General features: G+C 44.4%; 1 protein-coding gene across 2 annotated transcripts in view; it reads left to right on the top strand.

The window, feature by feature from the left end:
* SLC52A3 (solute carrier family 52 member 3) overlaps window positions 1-21,539 on the top strand; it is a 64,620-nt gene extending 43,081 nt beyond the window's left edge. Inside the window, exons 1-4 of one of the 2 annotated variants that reach the window (XM_081949740.1) lie at window positions 1,597-1,719; window positions 11,132-12,198; window positions 19,192-19,315; window positions 20,571-21,539. In XM_081949740.1, the coding sequence (XP_081805866.1) occupies window positions 11,153-12,198; window positions 19,192-19,315; window positions 20,571-20,783 (1,383 nt within the window). In that variant the 5' untranslated portion in view covers window positions 1,597-1,719; window positions 11,132-11,152 and the 3' untranslated portion in view covers window positions 20,784-21,539. Of the gene's footprint in view, window positions 1-1,596; window positions 1,720-11,131; window positions 12,199-19,191; window positions 19,316-20,570 lie in introns of those variants that run through there. The other variant, XM_081949739.1, reaches the window with a different exon arrangement.
* Window positions 21,540-21,998: the final 459 nt, after the last annotated feature.

Genomic DNA, 21,998 nt, shown 5'->3' with positions numbered 1-21,998 from the left:
ACAAGGAGTTTGTTGATCTATTAATTTGTCGTTTTTTCTCACGCTAAGGCTGAGCAACTCTTCCTGGAGCCAAAGAAGAACCGGGCAACTTGGGGGTAATTGTGCAATTATTCGATTCTCTCTCTGTGTGTGTGTGTCTGTGTGTGCGTGTGTTGTTTGGGAAGGTTGCGTTGCGTTGTACCTCAAATCAGTTGGGCTGAGATTGAGAAAAGTACCAAGAAAGGAGAATATTTGTAGCTCTGGGTTGAGATGAAGGGTCCTTGCTGCTCTCTGAGCTGGGTGGTTTTCTTGCAGACGTTCCGTGACCCTACTTGGAGACATCATCAGTGGTAGAAGGGAATGGGGTTGGTGGAGAGGAGGAGGAGGAGGAGGAAGGGGGGTCCTTGGTGCTCTCTGAGCTTGGTTCCTTTCTTGCAGACATTTCATTACCCAACTAGGGAAGATCATCAGGGCTAGAAGGGAGTGATGTTTGTGGAGTGGAGCAGAAGGAAGAGGAGGCATGGAGGAGGAGGAGGAGGAGGAGGAGGAGGAGGAGGAGGAGGAGGAGGAGGAGGAGGAGGAGGACGACTGTGGGATCCTTGGTGCTCTCTGAGAAAGGGAAGGAGAAAGGGAAGGAAGGGAAGGGAAGGAAATAGAGAAGAAGGGAAGGAAAAGAAAGGAAAGGAGAAAAGGAAGGAAGGGAAGGAGAAAGGGAAGGGAAGGAAACAGAGAAAAAGGAAACGAAAGGAGAGAAGGAAGGAGAAAGAGAAGGAGAAAGGGAAAGAAAGGAAAGGGAAGGAAATAGAGAAGAAGGAAAGGGAAGGAAAGGGAAGGAGAAAGGGAAGGAGAAAAGGAAGAGAAGGAAACAGAGAAGAAGGAAAGGAAAGGAGAGAAGGAAGGAGAAAGGGAAGGGAAGGAAATAGAGAAGAAGGAAAGGAAAGGGAAGGAAAGGAAAGGAAGGAGAAAAGGAAGGGAGGGAAGGAAACAGAGAAGAAGGAAAGGAAAGTAGAGAAGGAAGGAGAAAGGGAAGGAAAGGAAAGGAAATAGAGAAGAAGGAAAGGGAAGGAGAAAAGGAAGGGAAGGAAACGGGGAAGAAGGAAAGGGAAGGAAAGGAGAGAGGAAAGGAGGAAGGGAAGCAAGGGAAGGGAAGGAAACAGAGAAGGAGGAAAGGAGAAAGGGAAGGGAAGAGAATAGAGAAGAAGGAAAGGAAAGGAAGAGGAAGGGGAAGGGAAAGCAAAAGAAAGGAGAGAAGGCAGAAGAGGAGAGGAAAGGGAGGGAAAGGGAAAAGGAAAGAGGAAAGGAAAGGAAAGGAAGAGGCATGGGTTGGCATCTAACCACCGCCTCTCCCTTTCTCCCAAAATATTGGCCAAGCTCTTCCCTGCCCGGCCTTGAGACTGCAACAATCCCAGAGTTGTGACGAAATCCAGCTTTTCAGCCACCAACCACAACTGACTTTCTAAAAAAATCCCGATCAGCCTGTTTGGGGCCTTCCTTCTACCGCCTGCCTTCCAACAGCCGTTTTCAAGGCGGTGCCACCTCCGGACGGGTGCCCACAGGTAAACCAAACCCTGGCAGCTGGCTGGCGTCCAGCAGAAACTGCCCAGCGGTGGTCAGTCAGTCGGCTGGCAGGTTGAGGCAGGAAGGCGTCGCAAGGCAGACCTCCCCCTGCCGGCTTAGGGACGCCCAAGGGGACCGTCGCTCACCTGGGAACAGTCAGGGAAGGTGTTTGCCAAAGCAAAGGTACGTTTCGCAAGTCCTCGCTTAATGCCCAGGCCTGCTTTCGATGCTAAGTGGAACTTGTCCCTGTACTTTGAGAGAAAGAGAAGCTGTCCAGTTTGGCTGCGTATAGGACACCTCGATGGGGTCCAGGAACTTGGGAGGGGCTGTTGAGCCATTCCCCGCCCCCCCCCACACCTGTATCAGTTTGCAGGTACAAAAGGTAACCAGGTGAGCAGGGACTAACTTCCTGGATCCTTTCCTTATTTCAGTCCAACGTAGACAGAAGCGGATGGGGCAATCCTCTTAAAGAGACAGCGCAGAGTTTTTCCCACACTGTCCTGCCTAATCCTGGACTTACGACCACAAAGGGGCCTGACATTTTGGCTGCTCAGCGAGATGTTTCTGAAGTGGGTTTTGGGCTCCATTTCACAGCCACCGCATCCCTGCAGTTGTTAAGACGACACGGTTGTTAAGTGAAGCCGACTTCCCCATTGACTTGGCTTGTCAGAAGGTTGCGGCCGTCATAAATAGGAGCCAGTTGCCAAGGGTCTGGATTTCGATCACGGGATCGTAGGGCACAGGTTGGGACTTTGAAAAACGGTCGCAAGTCACTTTTTTTCGGCGACGTTGTAAACTTTGAATAGTCACTAAGTGAACGGTTGTAACTCGAGAACGGCCTGAGTTTCATGCAACACAGGGAGTCCCCGATTTATGAGCACAATTGGGGCCAGCATTCCCCTTGCCAAGCAAGGCGGTCGTTATGTGAGTTTTGCCCCATGTTATGACTTTTCTTGCCATAGTCGTTAAATGAGTCACTGCAGTTGTTAAGTGAATCACGCAGTTGTTAAACGAATCTGGCTCCCCTCATTGACTTTTGCAGGTCAGAAGGGTGCAACAGGAGATCACATGACCCCGGGATGTGCGGCAACTGTCATAAATACGAGTCGCTTGTCAAGCATCTCAGTTTTGATCACTTGACGGTTGTAAGTGTGAAAAATGGCCATAAGTCACTTTTTTGCAGTTGTGTTGTAACTTCAAACGGTCACTAAATGAACTGGTGTAAGCCCAGCACATCCTGTACAGGCAGTCCTCAACTTACGACCACAATTGAGCTCCAAATTGATCTTGCTAAGTGAGACATGTGTTAAATGAGTTTTGCCCCATTTGACCCCTTTTCTCATCACAGTCGTTAAGCGAATCACCACAGTTCTTAAATCAGGTAGAGGCAGATGTAGGGTCTCCTACTTGGGTGGCGGGGGGGGGGAGTTGGACTATATGACCTGCAAGGTCCCTTCAACTCTGTTCATCTGCTACTGTAGTCACACGGTCGTTAAGTGAATCAGACTTCCTCATTGACTTTGCTTGCCAGGAGGTCACAAAGGGGGATCACGTAACCCTGGGACACTGCAATGGTCATAAATGTGAGTCAATTGACAAGGTTCTTCAAATGACCAATGCGGATGCAGCTATAAGTGTGAAAAAATTCCATAAGTCACTTTTTTGGTGTCATGGTAATGTCCGTCGGTCACTAAGTGAACCATTGTAAGTCCAGCACTAAGTGTAGTGCTCCTACTTTTCTTTCTCATCATAGTTAATATTAAGATGTGTGTGGACTTCAACTCCCAGAATTCCCCCGCCAGCACAGCTGATGGGGGAATTCTGGGAGTTGAAGTCCACGTATCTTGAATGCTCTCAAATAGCTGGCGGGGGAATTCTGGGAGTTGAAGTCCACGTATCTTGAATGCTCTCAAATAGCTGGCGAGGGAATTCTGGGAGTTGAAATCCACGTATCTTGAATGCTCTCAAATAGCTGGCGGGGGAATTCTGGGAGTTGAAGTCCACGTATTTTGAATGCTGTCAAATAGCTGGTGGGGGAATTCTGGGAGTTGAAGTCCACGTATCTTGAATGCTCTCAAATAGCTGGCGGGGGAATTCTGGGAGTTGAAGTCCACGTATTTTGAATGCTCTCAAATAGCTGGTGGGGGAATTCTGGGAGTTGAAGTCCACGTATCTTGAATGCTCTCAAATAGCTGGCGGGGGAATTCTGGGAGTTGAAGTCCACGTATTTTGAATGCTCTCAAATAGCTGGCGGGGGAATTCTGGGAGTTGAAGTCCATGTATTTTGAATGCTCTCAAATAGCTGGCGGGGGAATTCTGGGAGTTGAAGTCCACGTATCTTGAATGCTCTCAAATAGCTGGTGGGGGAATTCTGGGAGTTGAAGTCCACATATTTTGAATGCTCTCAAATAGCTGGAGGGGGAATTCTGGGAGTTGAAGTTCACATATTTTGAATGCTGTCAAATAGCTGGCGGGGGAATTCTGGGAGTTGAAGTCCACATATGTTGAATGCACTCAAATAGCTGGCGGGGGAATTCTGGGAGTTGAAGTCCACATATTTTGAATGCTCTCAAATAGCTGGCGGGGGAATTCTGGGAGTTGAAGTCCACATATTTTGAATGCTCTCAAATAGCTGGCGGGGGAATTCTGGGAGTTGAAGTCCATGTATTTTGAATGCTCTCAAATAGCTGGCAGGGGAATTCTGGGAGTTGAAGTCCACGTATCTTGAATGCTCTCAAATAGCTGGTGGGGGAATTCTGGGAGTTGAAGTCCACATATTTTGAATGCTCTCAAATAGCTGGAGGGGGAATTCTGGGAGTTGAAGTTCACATATTTTGAATGCTGTCAAATAGCTGGCGGGAGAATTCTGGGAGTTGAACTCCACATATGTTGAATGCACTCAAATAGCTGGCGGGGGAATTCTGGGAGTTGAAGTCCACATATTTTGAATGCTGTCAAATAGCTGGTGGGGGAATTCTGGGAGTTGAAGTCCACATATGTTGAATGCTCTCAAATAGCTGGCGGGGGAATTCTGGGAGTTGAAGTTCACATATTTTGAATGCTCTCAAATAGCTGGCGGGGGAATTCTGGGAGTTGAAGTTCACATATTTTGAATGCTCTCAAATAGCTGGCGGGGGAATTCTGGGAGTTGAAGTCCACATATTTTGAATGCTCTCAAATAGCTGGCAGAGGAATTCTGGGAGTTGAAGTTCACATATTTTGAATGCTCTCAAATAGCTGGAGGGGGAATTCTGGGAGTTGAAGTCCACATATCTTGAATGCTCTCAAATAGCTGGCAGAGGAATTCTGGGAGTTGAAGTCCACACCTCTTCCAATGGCCAAGATTGGGAATATCTGGTGTAAATCCTCATCCAGTGGTGAAATTCATACATTTTCCCTACTGGTTCTGTGGGCGTGGCTTGGTGGTCATATGACCGAGTGGGCGTGGCTGCACAACTGACTCACACGCAATGCAAAAGCAGCTGGACCTCACACAAAATGTCCTATGCAACAAGCAGGAACCTCACAGACAATCTAGGCGCAACTGATTGTTGCATAGCTGATTGCCAGAACTTTTTTTTTTTTAACTTTAGAAAGCAGTTTTTACTACCGGTTCGCTCTCATCCGAAGTTTTCTTACGTCCTACTAAACTGTTGGAAGAAATGTCCTTCTGGGTTCGGCTCCAAGTGGGGAAAAAGACACTGGAAACACGGAGGCTGCTTGGAAAGATGGTTTAATGGTGGACAGGATCACATGGCTTGAGCTCCTGAACAGAAAAGGGGGATCACCAGATGCTTCCAGATGTTGGGTGAAGAATAAGAAGATAAAAAGGGAGAGATGCTGAAAGTCCCTGGCTTTATGCCCTCTCTGGCCTTTGATCTTGAGCTTGTCTTCTGATTGGTTGTCAGACTCCCATGGGGGCCATGCAGGGGCAACTCTCTAGGCTGCATTTTGAGTCCAAGTTTGGTTGATTTTTTTCCTCATGTCAGGTTTTATCAGGAAGCAAACACCAGCAGCCAATTCGAGAGTTATGGTTTGAGCTAGCAGTCCTTTGTTTCTGAGGTTAAAAAAAAAAGGAGAGGCCAAGTATGCAGTTCTTTACAGGCATATCTTTAGTCTCATGTTGTGGAATTTCCCCCATTCTGTCCAAGTGTGGAAATCCAAACATTATTTCAGAAGGCAGACGATGTAAATTTCATGGAACATGACATTCCTACTGCCTCTATGATTGAAACACTTTTGCAGTAAAATGAGTAAATTTCCAAAAGGGACAATAACGTGTTGCAAATAAACAAACAAGCAAAATATCATAGGGTAGAGCACCTTGACTCATAAGCATTTAAAAATGCACTCAGGCATAAAAGAGGGAGGGAAGAACAGCTTAAAAAATGCAATTAAAAATAAAGAGGTACTTTGAATCAACACTCCAAAATATCAGATTCCATTCAGATGGAAGCAAATTCTCATTAAGTATGTTACAACATTTACAAATGTAAGCAAAATATCTCAGAATCATTTCTTTTTATAGGTTTAAGCATTTTAAACCTCAAAAATTTCCAGAAGAAAAAGATCAAAATTGTATTCAGAGCAGAAAAGGAAATGTAACTACATATCTTTTATATGCAGGCGAAAAGATCACAACAGTGAAAGGTAAAGGTGCAGGAGCAGGTCACCCATTTACTCCAAATTTCTCAGAAGAGAGAGAAAAAAAGTGGTTAAAGTGAGCAGAAAAACTCGCAGCCGCCTTTAATGACCCAAAAGGAAGGAGGGAAAGAAGTGGTGGGGGGGATGCACAGAGGCATTCACACATATCACTGGGGGCATTTCATACACACACTCATGGTAAAAATGAGCAGACACTCATTCTCCCCATCTTTCCTGCTTCCCTCCAAAGAATGACCCAGAAGGAAGAGAGGGGAAATTCACAATCACAGGTCTCTGGATCCTTTCACTTATCACTCCGTGGGGTATCGAGGACACATACTCACATTCATACTGCAATCAGACCTTCATGCTTGCTCATGCCAACCAATCATAATAAGTATTTCAGGAAGCTTTTTTCACAAGCCACCAAGCTTCATTTTCTTTTATTAGAGGATCTCACCCTCCCTTCAGGTTTGGAAATGATAACATACATACATACACAGACATACCATTAAACAACCTTACAACTTTCTGTTTCTTTATATGAAAGGGAATCATACCAACTTTTACCATCAACATACTCACATTTGTACTGCAATCAACTGCTTGTGTAAATTAATTTCACGTACAAAAATCCCATTTCATTCTTTCTTCATGCAAAGAGTTATTACAATTATTTCAGGGAGCTGTACATAAGCCAATGAGCTCCATTTTCTATTATTAAGGGATCTCAACTTCCCTCCAGGTCTGGAAATGATTACACACACATGCATATACATGCACAAATACCACACAACAACACTTTCAGGCCTGGGGGAGGTCCTGTCCCTTTAAATCTTCAATTTTCTTTCCTTGGGGAACATGTGGCTCATTCTCCAAGCATGGGAAAACTCAGAGAGCAGTTTAAATCCTAACTACACTCCCCTTCCCCACAGCTTCAAGCCCAAGCTGAGAAGCTTACTTATTTTGCCAGTTGGTCAAACATATCACAATCAATTCAATGCCATTCAATTCTACATGTTATTAGTATAGATGCACACCTAAGAATTTTAACAGACATTACATCAAATTAATCAAGTCCAATTACCTAGTTCTTCCCATTCAGACAGGCTTTACCTTTTTATTACCTGCTAAATTTCTTACTTTTGCTCAAAGTTATGCCCGTTGTTCTATCTCCTTAAGCATTAGATTGTTAATACCTGCCTCTGCCCTGGGGTATTCCGTTTCTAATTTGGATCTGCCAGCAGACACTGGCTAATTTTTTAAGATCCAAACTCTTCTATCTTGATCTCCCAGCAATCGCTGGCATAGTTTTAAAGACCAAGATGTATGGAGACTTTCGTTAACACATCGTTTGCATCTGGGTGGGGCTCTTGAGCTCTATTTTTCTTTTCAAAGACAACTATTACTGCTGCAACAGGTTTTTTTTTAACGCATCTCTGTGGACTCCTCAGTTACCTTGGGGAAGAAACTCAGGTAGAGCTCCTCTTCAGTTTGTCTGATGGTGGCCAGAAAATCAGCAAATTTGTTGACAAAATCTAAATCAAAACTGTCTTCTGGAGGCCAGGTTTCTACTTTAGGACCAATAGAGTAGGTTGGCCAGATAGATGTGCAGAGGGTTTTTACTCAAGTTGAAGGCAAACCTTCTAGTAGGAATTTCCTTCATCTCATACATGCACACACAAGGCAACACTCTCCTCGTCCCTCCAAAAGAGAAAAAAAACATCTACACTCACCTCGAAGAGTACAATCTTCCAGAGCTGAAAGACATGAGAACAAGGTCCTCTCCCCCACAGAAAAGGCATTGTTGGAGGATTAGAGGTAAGGGAGGGACGTGGGGGGGGGGGGTAGATTGCTTGCAGGCAGAGTTTGAAAAATAAAACCATCAGTTACTAAACAGATAAAGTGGTAACATTATGGGGATATCACAGATGAGAAATGGGGTCTGGATTCACATACTTCAGAAAAGAGATGAACAGGTAAAATCATTTAAACACACAATAAATGCAAGGATGAAACTTTTCTTGTAAATGAACTTAAAACATTTCCTGGGTTGTTACTTTAAGGTATAGGGAAGGAAGGAAGGAAGAAAAAATACTTCTCTTTACTCTGTTTTTGTTGGCCTAACAAACACAAAGTAAAGACTCCCCTCCCCCTTCACTCAGTTTTCTGGGCCCAACATACTGAGCAAAGGCAATTTCTGCCAGTTTACTCTTTTCTTTCTTTGAACACTTTAAAATTCTTGTCTTTTTGGATTGGAGACATTTTATAGTTATAATTACCTCGAGGGTGCACAAAGACTTAGACACACATTTACACAAGGACAAGGGGAAAATAAGATGGGGGGGGGAGAGATCTCTCTGGTTTAAACACCCTAGTCATTCCCAGCACAAATCTGTTAAATTAGGGAAGGCACAAATCTTAACAAACCAACCATGTGGTTGCATAGAAGACAGAGAAAGAGACAAACAGACAAGAGATAAAAAAAGAAACCCCAACATTTTCCCTTTTCTTTTAAGTACCTTTATGTAACCAAATTAGTTTTCCTGCATCATCTTTCAGCAAAGCCCATTTCTTACATATTTCTTGCTTTCCTTTTTTTCATACCAGCCAGGACGGGCATCTGCTTTTCGTCCCAGGACCCCAACAGCTCCCCTAGGGGGGTTTCCATGGCCACCCTTGAGCTAACGCTTCCCATGATCCCACTCAGATGTGGGACTCACTTCGTCCTAATCAGGCTTGCCGCTTTGTATTCCCCGCTTCAAAATTCGCATCCTTAGAGGACCTTTTCGCACCCTTTTTAAATGGACTTTTTCTTGCCCCTATAGAGGGAACTCTTTCGCGCCCTCTGGAGGGACTTTTTGCGCCCTCCGGAGGAACTTTTCACGTTCCTCACTCGTGGGAACCTTCGTGCCCCTCTACATGGGGTCTTTCATGCCCTTACTCGCAGGGACTTTCCAACAGTTTTCAAGACTCGGGAGGACCGGCCGTACAGCTACCCAGGAGGGGTTCTGTCATAAGTGAGTATGCTCACCTCCTCTTTTCCGCTCTCTTTATGCAAAATGGGCATTTGCTTTTTTCTCTCACAGGACAAAAACAGCAGCAACAACAAAAAAAATTCATTCACTTTTCCATCCATTTTCACACACACTAGTCACACACATGCAGGCATACACACATTTCCCATGTTTTGAAATTAAATTTTAGAGAATTAAAATTTAGAGGTACTCACCTTCTTTCCAGGCAGCCTTTGAGCTCAAACTCAAAACCCCTTTAAAGCCTAGATCCAAATGGCTAAGGCCAAGATAAAGTCCACCCACAGACTCAATGGGGTCTGTGCCAGCATGGGAGGCTTACCTGGGCCATATCCATTGGTTAGGCTAGCTTGGAGTCCCATCTGGGGGGTGCCAATTGTTGGAAGAAATGTCCTTCTGGATTCGGCTCCAAGTGGGGGAAAAGACACTGGAGACATGGAGGCTGCTTGGAAAGATGGTTTTAATGGTGAACAGGACCACATGGCTTGAGTCCTGAACAGAAAAGGTGATCACATGCTTCAATGTTGCGGAGAAGAAGGAAGGACTGAGATGCTGAGTCCCTGGTTTTATGCCCTCTCTGGCCTTTGATCTTGAGCTTGTCTTCTGATTGGTTGTCAGACTCCATGGGGCCATGCAGGGGCAACTCACTAGGCTGTGTTTTGTGGTTGAGTTCTCAGATGCCATGTGGTGAGTTGGGTAAAGGGCCAATATTATCATGCCTTAATCCCATCCCCCTGGAGCTGAAGAGGAGAACTCTTTATTATGTAAAGGGACTGGCTTGGCCACCTTAATGACCCATTGACAAAGTGGTTGGAGGCAGGAAGCTACAGGGAACTATTCTCTCTTTAAACATGTTTCTTCCTTTTCACATCCAGGGAAATGTAATATGCTGCCTTTTCAATATTTCCTAGGCCAGGGGTGGCGAACACGCGGCTCGCGAGCCGCATGTGGCTCGCGGCCAAAATAAATGAGGCTCTTTGCCTCTTACCATTATTTAGTATACTGTGGCTCGGATCGCGCGCTAAACCCGGAAGTACGGTTGATGCGACGACGCTTGCCTGCGCTCCACCAGCTCAGAGCTGGTGGAGCGCAGGCAAGCGTCGTCGCGTCGACCGTACTTCCGGGTTTATCTCAACAGCGCCCTCTGCTGCGCCCCAAAAAATAATGCTTCAAAGTCTAGCACAGTTGCTGCAGGATTCCGGTGAGGTTCTAATGATTGCTCAAATTAATAATAATGGTTGCATATTGAAGCTCTGGGTTCAGGAGCAGCAGAGTTTTAAATAGGAGAAAACATTTAATTGAATTTCCATGGTTAGTATATTTCCCAAAATTCTACGAGTGTTTTTCTCACAGCCTGTAATTGTAATAGATATCAAAGATAATCCAAACTCATATATATATTATAATACATATATTAGGTTAAAGGAAGATAATATTAGGACCAGGCTTTACCCATGTGTAGGTTGTACTCGATTTACAATCATAATCTCGTCACTGAGCAAAGCAGTCATTAAGCGAGATATGTGACTGCTTTGTTTAATGACTGCAAGTGTGGCATTCCTGGTTGTGGTCATCAAGTAATCTTGTAGGTTGTTAGGTGGACAGAGATTCCACTTATTTATGGATTTAAAAGTTATACAGCAGCTCTAATGGGTTTATAAAAATTTATAACAAAAAACACCTGACTGAGCATGTTATATTATGTGTTTAATATATTATTGTTAAAATTATATGCTTTTGTGTGAGTGTTTGTCTGTTTTGGCAGGTCACTGCGTGGTGTGGCTCTCTGACTCTCACAGTTTAAAATTTTGGCTCTTTTTGTCGAACTTGTTCGCCACCCCTGTCCTAGGCTATTTCATTTTTCTGAGCGCTGGGTGATAACTTCCTACAAAACCACCTCTCTTCTCCTCTTTCAGGTCTTCTGCTCCGGGGAGAAGATGGTGTGGCTGACCCACTTCCTGGCCTGTGTCTTTGGCACCGGCTCCTGGATGGCGGTCAATGGAGTGTGGGTAGAGCTTCCCCTCCTAGTGACCGAATTACCCGAAGGCTGGTACCTCCCTTCCTACCTCACCATCATCATCCAACTGGCCAACATCGGGCCTCTCTTTGTCACCCTCATGCACAAACTGAAGCCTGGTTCGTTGAAGGAGGTCCCGGTGATTTGCGTGGTGGTCTCCACGGGCATCCTGGCTTGCTTCCTCCTGGCTTTCCTTTGGCACTACACCACGCCCATCGCCGGAGAACCGCACAGCGTGGCCTTCTTCGTCTTGACCTTCTTCCTCTCACTGGTGGACTGCACCTCCTCCGTCACCTTCCTCCCCTTCATGGCTCACTTCCACCCGCGGTACGTCCCTACCCTCTTCATCGGGGAGGGGCTCAGCGGGTTCATCCCCGCCCTCTTCGCCCTGGCCCAGGGGTCCGGCATCGCCACCTGCGTCCAGGTCCCAGGTCCGACCTTCAACGCCAGCGTGGGCAACGCTTCGCAGGCCAACACAACGGGGACCATGGAAACGCGCTACTCCCCGGCCAACTTCTCCAGCTTGGTTTTCTTCCTCATCCTCTCGGCCATGATGTTCTTCTGCCTGGTGTCCTTCTTCTTCCTCAACCGGCAGCGCAAGTCGTTGGCTCTGTCCACGCAAGGCTTGTGCTCCAGCAACATCTCCCTGAACTCCCGCCAGAACATTCCTACGGGCAAGGAGGAGCCGGCTTGCTTGAAGGGAGGCTCAACCTACTCTACAGAGGGAACGATGGAGAACCTCAACGAAGGGGGCCCAGGGGCCGAGAAGGTCACCTATACCTGCTCCAAATTTGTCTTCATCTACTTCCTCGTCACTTGGCTGAACGCCCTGACAAATGGCATCCTCCCCTCTGTGCAAAGCTACTCCTGCTTGCCCTACGGCAACCTGGCGTACCACCTGTCGGCCACCTTGAGCTCCATGGCTAACCCTCTTGCCTGCACTGTGGTCACCTTCCTCCCCAACAGGTCTGTATTGCCGGTCAAGAGAATCTCCGTCACACAGGGTGGGACTGAGGAGGGGTCCTTGGTGTTCTTTGAGCTTGGTGGTTTTCTGGCAGGTGTTTCATGACCCAACTAGGGAACAGCATCAGTGCTAGAAGGGAGTGGTGTTTGCAGAAAGGAGGAGGAGGAGGAGGAGGAGGAGGAGGAGGAGGAGGAGGAGGAGGAGGAGGAGGAGGAGGACTGTGGGGTCCTTGGTGTTCTTTGAGCGTGATGGTTTTCTTGCAGACATTTCATGACCCAACTAGGGAACATCAGTGCTAGGAGTGGGGAGGAGGAGGATTGTAGGGTCCTTGGAGCTCTCTGAGCTTGGCTGCTTTCTTGCAGATGCTTCATGACCATACTAGGTAACATCATCAATGGTAGAAGGGAGGAAAGGGATTTGCAGAGAGGAGGAGGAGGAAGAGGAGGATGTGGTGGTGGTGGTGGTGGAAAGCTGTGTGGTCTTTGATGCTCTCTGAGCTTGGTGGTTTTCTTGCAGATGTTTCATGACCCAACTAGGGAACAGCATCAGTGCTAGAAGGAAGGGAGGGTTTGAGGAGGAGGAGGAGGATTATGGGGTTGGTGCTCTCTGAGCTTGTTTTCAGGGCCCAAATATGGAACATCTTCAGTGCTAAAAGGGAGTGGGGTTTACTTTACTTTACTTTACTTTATTTGCACTTATAGACCGCCCCCTCTCCCAGAAGGGACTCGGGGCGGTGTACAGTCAGTACATAGAAAATACAGAACATAAATAATTAAATAATTAAATAGTTAAATAGTTATGGAGGAGGTTAAAAGAAAACCTTGAAGAAAGAAGGAGGAGGCAGAGGAGGAGGAGGAGGACTGTGGGGTCCTTTATGCTCTCTGATCCTCCCCACAGTCCTCCTCCTCCCCCCCTGTAAACCCCACTCCCTTCTAGCACTGATGATGTTCCCTAGTTGGGTCATAAAACATCTGCGAGAAAACAACTGAGCTCAGAGAGCTCCGAGGACCCCATAATATCAACATTCCTGTTTCTTTCCCAAGCTTCTTCATGGCTCACACATTGCCCATTCATTATTTACCCAATCCTGGTTTAATGTGGCATGTAAACCCAGCTTACATCTCCCCCCCATCCCCACTCTCCAGGGGTGAAATACAGCAGGTTCTGACAGGTTCTGGAGAACCATTAGCAGGAATTTTGAGTAGTTCGGAGAACCATTAGCAGAAATTGTGAGTAGTTCGGAGAAACTGTAGCAGAAATTCTGAGTAGTTCAGAGAACCATTAGCAGAAATTTTGAGTAGTTCAGAGAACCGGTAATAGAAATTTTGAGTAGTTCAGAGAGCCATTAGCAGAAATTTTGAGTAGTTTGGAGAACCATTCGTAGAAATTTTGAGTAGTTCATAGAACCGGTAGCAGAATTTTTGAGTAGTTTGGAGAACTGGTAGCAGAAATTTTGAGTAGTTAAGAGAGCCATTAGCAGAAATTTTGAGTAGTTTGGAGAACCATTCGTAGAAATTTTGAGTAGTTCATAGAACCGGTAGCAGAATTTTTGAGTAGTTTGGAGAACTGGTAGCAGAAATTTTGAGTAGTTAAGAGAACCGGTAGCAGAAATTTTGAATTGTTCGGAGAACCGGTAGCAGAAATTTTGAGTAGTTTGGAGAACCGGTAGCGGAAATTTTGAGTAGTTTGGAGAACCGGTAGCAGAAATTTTGAGTAGTTCGGAGAACCGGTAGCAGAAATTTTGAGTAGTTAAGAGAGCCATTAGCAGAAATTTTGAGTAGTTTGGAGAACCATTCGTAGAAATTTTGAGTAGTTCATAGAACCGGTAGCAGAATTTTTGAGTAGTTTGGAGAACTGGTAGCAGAAATTTTGAGTAGTTAAGAGAACCGGTAGCAGAAATTTTGAATTGTTCGGAGAACCGGTAGCAGAAATTTTGAGTAGTTTGGAGAACCGGTAGCGGAAATTTTGAGTAGTTTGGAGAACCGGTAGCGGAAATTTTGAGTAGTTTGGAGAACCGGTAGCGGAAATTTTGAGTAGTTTGGAGAACCGGTAGCAGAAGTTTTGAGTAGTTAATAGAACCGGTAGCAGAAATTTTGAGTAGTTCGGAGAACCGGTAGCAGAAATTTTGAGTAGTTTGGAGAACCGGTAGCAGAAATTTTGAGTAGTTCGGAGAACCGGTAGCAGAAATTTTGAGTAGTTTGGAGAACCATTCGTAGAAATTTTGAGTAGTTCATAGAACCGGTAGCAGAATTTTTGAGTAGTTTGGAGAACTGGTAGCAGAAATTTTGAGTAGTTTGGAGAACCATTCGTAGAAATTTTGAGTAGTTCATAGAACCGGTAGCAGAATTTTTGAGTAGTTTGGAGAACTGGTAGCAGAAATTTTGAGTAGTTTGGAGAACCGGTAGCAGAAATTTTGAGTAGTTAAGAGAACCGGTAGCAGAAATTTTGAATTGTTCGGAGAACCGGTAGCAGAAATTTTGAGTAGTTTGGAGAACCGGTAGCGGAAATTTTGAGTAGTTTGGAGAACCGGTAGCAGAAATTTTGAGTAGTTCGGAGAACTGGTAGCAGAAATTTTGAGTAGTTTGGAGAACCGGTAGCGGAAATTTTGAGTAGTTTGGAGAACCATTAGCAGAAATTTTGAGTAGTTTGGAGAACCGGTAGCAGAAGTTTTGAGTAGTTAAGAGAGCCATTAGCAGAAATTTTGAGTAGTTTGGAGAACCATTCGTAGAAATTTTGAGTAGTTCATAGAACCGGTAGCAGAATTTTTGAGTAGTTTGGAGAACTGGTAGCAGAAATTTTGAGTAGTTTGGAGAACCGGTAGCAGAAGTTTTGAGTAGTTAATAGAACCGGTAGCAGAAATTTTGAATTGTTCGGAGAACCGGTAGCAGAAATTTTGAGTAGTTTGGAGAACCGGTAGCAGAAATTTTGAGTAGTTCGGAGAACCGGTAGCAGAAATTTTGAGTAGTTAAGAGAGCCATTAGCAGAAATTTTGAGTAGTTTGGAGAACCATTCGTAGAAATTTTGAGTAGTTCATAGAACCGGTAGCAGAATTTTTGAGTAGTTTGGAGAACTGGTAGCAGAAATTTTGAGTAGTTTGGAGAACCATTCGTAGAAATTTTGAGTAGTTCATAGAACCGGTAGCAGAATTTTTGAGTAGTTTGGAGAACTGGTAGCAGAAATTTTGAGTAGTTTGGAGAACCGGTAGCAGAAATTTTGAGTAGTTAAGAGAACCGGTAGCAGAAATTTTGAATTGTTCGGAGAACCGGTAGCAGAAATTTTGAGTAGTTTGGAGAACCGGTAGCGGAAATTTTGAGTAGTTTGGAGAACCGGTAGCAGAAATTTTGAGTAGTTCGGAGAACTGGTAGCAGAAATTTTGAGTAGTTTGGAGAACCGGTAGCGGAAATTTTGAGTAGTTTGGAGAACCATTAGCAGAAATTTTGAGTAGTTTGGAGAACCGGTAGCAGAAGTTTTGAGTAGTTAATAGAACCGGTAGCAGAAATTTTGAGTAGTTCGGAGAACCGGTAGCAGAAATTTTGAGTAGTTTGGAGAACCGATAGTGGAAATTTTGAGTAGTTTGGAGAACCATTAGCAGAAATTTTGAGTAGTTTGGAGAACCGGTAGCAGAAGTTTTGAGTAGTTAATAGAACCGGTAGCAGAAATTTTGAGTAGTTCGGAGAACTGGTAGCAGAAATTTTGAGTAGTTTGGAGAACCGGTAGCGGAAATTTTGAGTAGTTTGGAGAACCATTAGCAGAAATTTTGAGTAGTTTGGAGAACCGGTAGCAGAAGTTTTGAGTAGTTAATAGAACCGGTAGCAGAAATTTTGAGTAGTTCGGAGAACCGGTAGCAGAAATTTTGAGTAGTTCAGAGAACCGGTAGCAGAAATTTTGAGTAGTTCGGAGAACCGGTAGCAGAAATTTTGAGTAGTTTGGAGAACCGATAGTGGAAATTTTGAGTAGTTTGGAGAACCGGTAGCAGAAATTTTGAGTAGTTTGGAGAACCGGTAGCAGAATTTTTGAGTAGTTCGGAGAACCAGTAGCAGAAATTTTGAGTAGTTAAGAGAACCAGTAGCAGAAATTTTGAGTAGTTAAGAGAACCGGTAACAGAAATTTTGAGTAGTTTGGAGAACCGGTAGCGGAAATTTTGAGTAGTTTGGAGAACCATTAGCAGAAATTTTGAATTGTTCGGAGAACCGGTAGCAGAAATTTTGAGTAGTTTGGAGAACCGGTAGCGGAAATTTTGAGTAGTTTGGAGAACCATTAGCAGAAATTTTGAGTAGTTTGGAGAACCATTAGCAGAAATTTTGAGTAGTTTGGAGAACCATTAGCAGAAATTTTGAGTAGTTTGGAGAACCGGTAGCAGAAGTTTTGAGTAGTTAATAGAACCGGTAGCAGAAATTTTGAGTAGTTCGGAGAACCGGTAGCAGAAATTTTGAGTAGTTTGGAGAACCGATAGTGGAAATTTTGAGTAGTTTGGAGAACCGGTAGCAGAAATTTTGAGTAGTTTGGAGAACCGGTAGCAGAATTTTTGAGTAGTTCGGAGAACCAGTAGCAGAAATTTTGAGTAGTTAAGAGAACCAGTAGCAGAAATTTTGAGTAGTTAAGAGAACCGGTAACAGAAATTTTGAGTAGTTTGGAGAACCGGTAGCGGAAATTTTGAGTAGTTTGGAGAACCATTAGCAGAAATTTTGAATTGTTCGGAGAACCGGTAGCAGAAATTTTGAGTAGTTTGGAGAACCGGTAGCGGAAATTTTGAGTAGTTTGGAGAACCGGTAGCAGAAATTTTGAGTAGTTCGGAGAACCATTAGCAGAAATTTTGAGTAGTTTGGAGAACCGGTAGCAGAAGTTTTGAGTAGTTAATAGAACCGGTAGCAGAAATTTTGAGTAGTTCGGAGAACCGGTAGCAGAAATTTTGAGTAGTTTGGAGAACCGATAGTGGAAATTTTGAGTAGTTTGGAGAACCATTAGCAGAAATTTTGAGTAGTTTGGAGAACCGGTAGCAGAAGTTTTGAGTAGTTAATAGAACCGGTAGCAGAAATTTTGAGTAGTTCGGAGAACTGGTAGCAGAAATTTTGAGTAGTTTGGAGAACCGGTAGCGGAAATTTTGAGTAGTTTGGAGAACCATTAGCAGAAATTTTGAGTAGTTTGGAGAACCGGTAGCGGAAATTTTGAGTAGTTAATAGAACCGGTAGCAGAAATTTTGAGTAGTTCGGAGAACCGGTAGCAGAAATTTTGAGTAGTTTGGAGAACCGGTAGCAGAAATTTTGAGTAGTTCGGAGAACCATTAGCAGAAATTTTGAGTAGTTTGGAGAACCGGTAGCAGAAGTTTTGAGTAGTTAATAGAACCGGTAGCAGAAATTTTGAGTAGTTCGGAGAACCGGTAGCAGAAATTTTGAGTAGTTTGGAGAACCGATAGTGGAAATTTTGAGTAGTTTGGAGAACCGGTAGCAGAAATTTTGAGTAGTTTGGAGAACCATTAGCAGAAATTTTGAGTAGTTTGGAGAACCGGTAGCAGAAGTTTTGAGTAGTTAATAGAACCGGTAGCAGAAATTTTGAGTAGTTCGGAGAACCGGTAGCAGAAATTTTGAGTAGTTTGGAGAACCGATAGTGGAAATTTTGAGTAGTTTGGAGAACCGGTAGCAGAAATTTTGAGTAGTTTGGAGAACCGGTAGCAGAATTTTTGAGTAGTTCGGAGAACCAGTAGCAGAAATTTTGAGTAGTTAAGAGAACCGGTAACAGAAATTTTGAGTAGTTTGGAGAACCGGTAACAGAAATTTTGAGTAGTTAAGAGAACCGGTAACAGAAATTTTGAGTAGTTTGGAGAACCGGTAACAGAAATTTTGAGTAGTTAAGAGAACCGGTAACAGAAATTTTGAGTAGTTTGGAGAACCGGTAACAGAAATTTTGAGTAGTTAAGAGAACCGGTAACAGAAATTTTGAGTAGTTTGGAGAACCGGTAACAGAAATTTTGAGTAGTTAAGAGAACCGGTAACAGAAATTTTGAGTAGTTTGGAGAACCATTAGCAGAAATTTTGAATTGTTCGGAGAACCGGTAGCAGAAATTTTGAGTAGTTTGGAGAACCGGTAGCGGAAATTTTGAGTAGTTTGGAGAACCATTAGCAGAAATTTTGAGTAGTTTGGAGAACCATTAGCAGAAATTTTGAGTAGTTTGGAGAACCGGTAGCAGAAGTTTTGAGTAGTTAATAGAACCGGTAGCAGAAATTTTGAGTAGTTCGGAGAACCGGTAGCAGAAATTTTGAGTAGTTTGGAGAACCGATAGTGGAAATTTTGAGTAGTTTGGAGAACCGGTAGCAGAAATTTTGAGTAGTTTGGAGAACCGGTAGCAGAATTTTTGAGTAGTTCGGAGAACCAGTAGCAGAAATTTTGAGTAGTTAAGAGAACCGGTAACAGAAATTTTGAGTAGTTTGGAGAACCGGTAGCGGAAATTTTGAGTAGTTTGGAGAACCATTAGCAGAAATTTTGAATTGTTCGGAGAACCGGTAGCAGAAATTTTGAGTAGTTTGGAGAACCGGTAGCGGAAATTTTGAGTAGTTTGGAGAACCGGTAGCAGAAATTTTGAGTAGTTCGGAGAACTGGTAGCAGAAATTTTGAGTAGTTCGGAGAACTGGTAGCAGAAATTTTGAGTAGTTTGGAGAACTGGTAGCAGAAATTTTGAGTAGTTTGGAGAACTGGTAGCAGAAATTTTGAGTAGTTTGGAGAACAGGCAAATGCCACCTTTGCCATTGGGGTGGGAATGCAGATTTGGCAGTTTCCTTGCAGAATCCTTCCCCTGCCACGCCCACCAAGCCACACCTACCAAGCCGCAGCACGCCACCAAGCCACGCCCACAGAACGGGTGGTAAAAAAAATTGCATTTCACCACTGCCGTTCTCTAACTAATTCTTCCTTTGGATATCAGCTTGTTGTGGGCAAAATCCGGGTCTGTCTCCAAAAGAGGCAACCCCCAACCTCTCTTCTTTCTCTCCTCCCCCTCCCAGGTCCCTTCTGTTCCTGGGGATCCTGACGGCTGCAGGGACAGGCTTTGGGGCCTACAACATGGCCATGGCTGTGCTGAGTCCCTGCCCCCTCCTGAAGGACTCCCACTGGGGAATTGCCCTGATTGTAAGTCAGCCACTCGATCACTTCCTGCGGGTGGGAAATGCGGTGGGTGGGTTGGATTCAGACAGTGTGTGGGCTTTGTGCTCCCATGTCATCAAAGAACTCAGTCAGAAAGAGTGCAGAGAAGATAGAATAGAATAGAATAGAATGGAATGGAATGGAATGGAATGGAATAGAATAGAATAGAATAGAATAGAATAGAATAGAATAGAATGGAATGGAATGGAATGGAATAGAATAGAATATGGAATGAAATGGAACAGAACAGAATAGGAGATAGAATAGAAAGAATAGAACAGAATAGAATAGAATAAACAGATTGTGGAATAGAATAGGATAGGATAGGAAAGAATAGGATAGAATAGAATATGGAATGGAACGGAATGGAACAGAATAGAATAGGAAATAGAAAAGAAAGAATAGAATAGAAATAGGAATTAGAATAGAATAGAATAAACAGATTGTGGAAGATAATAGAATGCAGTATGGTATGGTATGGTATGGTATGGAATAGAATAGAATAGAATAAACAGATTGTTGAATAGAATAGAATGCAGGATAGGATAGGATAGGATAGGATAGAATAGGATAGACTAGAATATGGAATGGAACGGAACGGAACAGAATAAAATAGGAAATAGAAAAGAAAGAATAGAATAGGAATAGGAATAGGAATAGAATAGAATAGAATAAACAGATTATGGAAAAGAATAGAATGCAGGATAGTATGTTATGGTATGGAATGGAATGGAATGGAGTGGTATAGTATAGTATAGGAGAGAATAGAATAGAATAGAATATGGAATGGAATGGAATGGAACTGAATAGAACAGAATAGGAAATAGAAATAGAAAAGAAAGAATAGAATAGAATAGAATTAGGAATAGGAATAAAAATAGAATAGAATGGAATGGAATGGAATAGAATAAACATTGTAGAATAGAAAGAATTCAGGAGAGGAAAGGAGAGGAGAGAATGGAATGGAATAGGAGATTGTAGAATAGAATAGAATAGAATAGAATAGAATAGAATAGAACAGAACAGAACAGAAAGAACAGAAAAGAGCCTGAAGGGACCCTGTAGGTCTTCTAGACTTGCCCCCTGCTCAAGCAGGAGAACATATACCACCTCAGACACATGACTGTCCAATCTCTTCTTAAAAACATCCACTGGTGGAGCCACCCGCATCTTCTGGAGATCTTCCAAGATCTCAAGCTGGCAACTTCTCACCCGCCTCTTCTCCCCGTTCTCTCGCCAGGTGATCTCCTGGGTGTCCTTCACCGGAGCCCTCACCTACGTCAAGGTGATGCTAGGGATGATGCTTCGCAGCTGCAGCCACAGCGCCCTGGTCTGGTACGGCACGGTGGAGCAGCTGGGCTCTCTGCTAGGAGCTCTGCTGATGTTCCCCTTGGTGAATGTCTACCGCTTCTTCCAGTCTGCTGACTTCTGTAGCTTCCAGTGCCCGGCGTGACGTGCCAGGATCCGAGCAGAGAATCTACCAAGCATGCCAACCAGGTGCATTACGGGAAACGTCTCCCAGAAATAGTCCTCCCCAAAAAGTCCCCCCTCTTTTGGGACCAACAGACGGCAAGGGGTTAGCAAGCCAAGGAGGATGTCTATGAAGGACCACATCTTCAGAGTCAACAGCAGCCCAGGCGGCAAAGTGGGCGCACTCTTGAGTTTTTACTCAACCCCTATTAAGATTTTGGGGGTCCCTTAAAGTAGGGTGGATGCAGCTCGGTCGGGAAAAATCGGGGTAAGCATTCCGACGACTGCAGAACTTGCAACTTTGCTCCCATCTTGCCTTCGTTTGGCACCCTAGATCACACAGCCATGCTTAAGAATAAACCACCTTTCATTGGATGAGAAGAAATGGTCCATGTACCTACCTTCTTGAGTTGGAATCAGAGTTCAGCCGGTTCGCACCGGTTCATGCGAAGCGGTTGTGGTCATTTATCCAAGGTCGGAGAAACCGGTCGCGAAAATTTTTGAAACCCAACGCTGGTTGGAATGTCTTTGTAAGAGAGTAGTTGAATTTCCTGTACTGTTGGTCCTAAACGTACGGCCACAATTGAGCCCAACGTTTCTGTTGCTAAATGAGACAGTCTGACATGAAATAGGTTCTCCTGCTCGAGCAGGGGGTTGGACTAGAAGACCTCTAAGGTCCTTCCCGACTTTCTTATTCTATGTCCTGTGTTCTAAAATGAGAAATGGTGAATAAACCTGAAACAAGGTAGGGCTTATACTTTAAAGCAGGGGTGTCCAAACTTGGGACGGTCCCTGAAGCCTCCGGAGGGCCTCCAGGGGGGCAGGTGAGGCTATTTTCGCCCTCCCCAGGCTCCTATAAAGCCTCTGGAGCCTGGGGAGGGTGAAAAAAGCAGGTAAAAATGGGGGGGTTCGCGCGTTGTGCGCGCATGCGCACTGGGGGTTCGCACGTTGCATTGTGGGTGCGGCACGCCTGCACACGACCCCCCTGCGCTCCCCCCACTTGTGGCACGCGAGCCAAAAAAGGTTTGCCATCGCTGCTCTAGATGGAAGAATTCTAGCTGATGGCTTCGCCAATGCTGATTGGCTGCAGGGGTCAAGACACGCCTCCTGCTGCCAGCCTATCACACTAGGCTGGAGATAGTAATGTCCGGAAATCCTAGCAAAATTTGCTGGCTGGGGAATTCTGGGAGTTGAAGTC

Source organism: Natrix helvetica (genome assembly GCF_964273705.1).
Source record: "Natrix helvetica genome assembly, chromosome: 3".
Taxonomy (NCBI): domain Eukaryota; kingdom Metazoa; phylum Chordata; class Lepidosauria; order Squamata; family Natricidae; genus Natrix; species Natrix helvetica.
The sequence above is the reverse complement of the archived record's forward strand: the minus strand, read 5'-3'. Positions and strand labels throughout refer to the sequence as shown.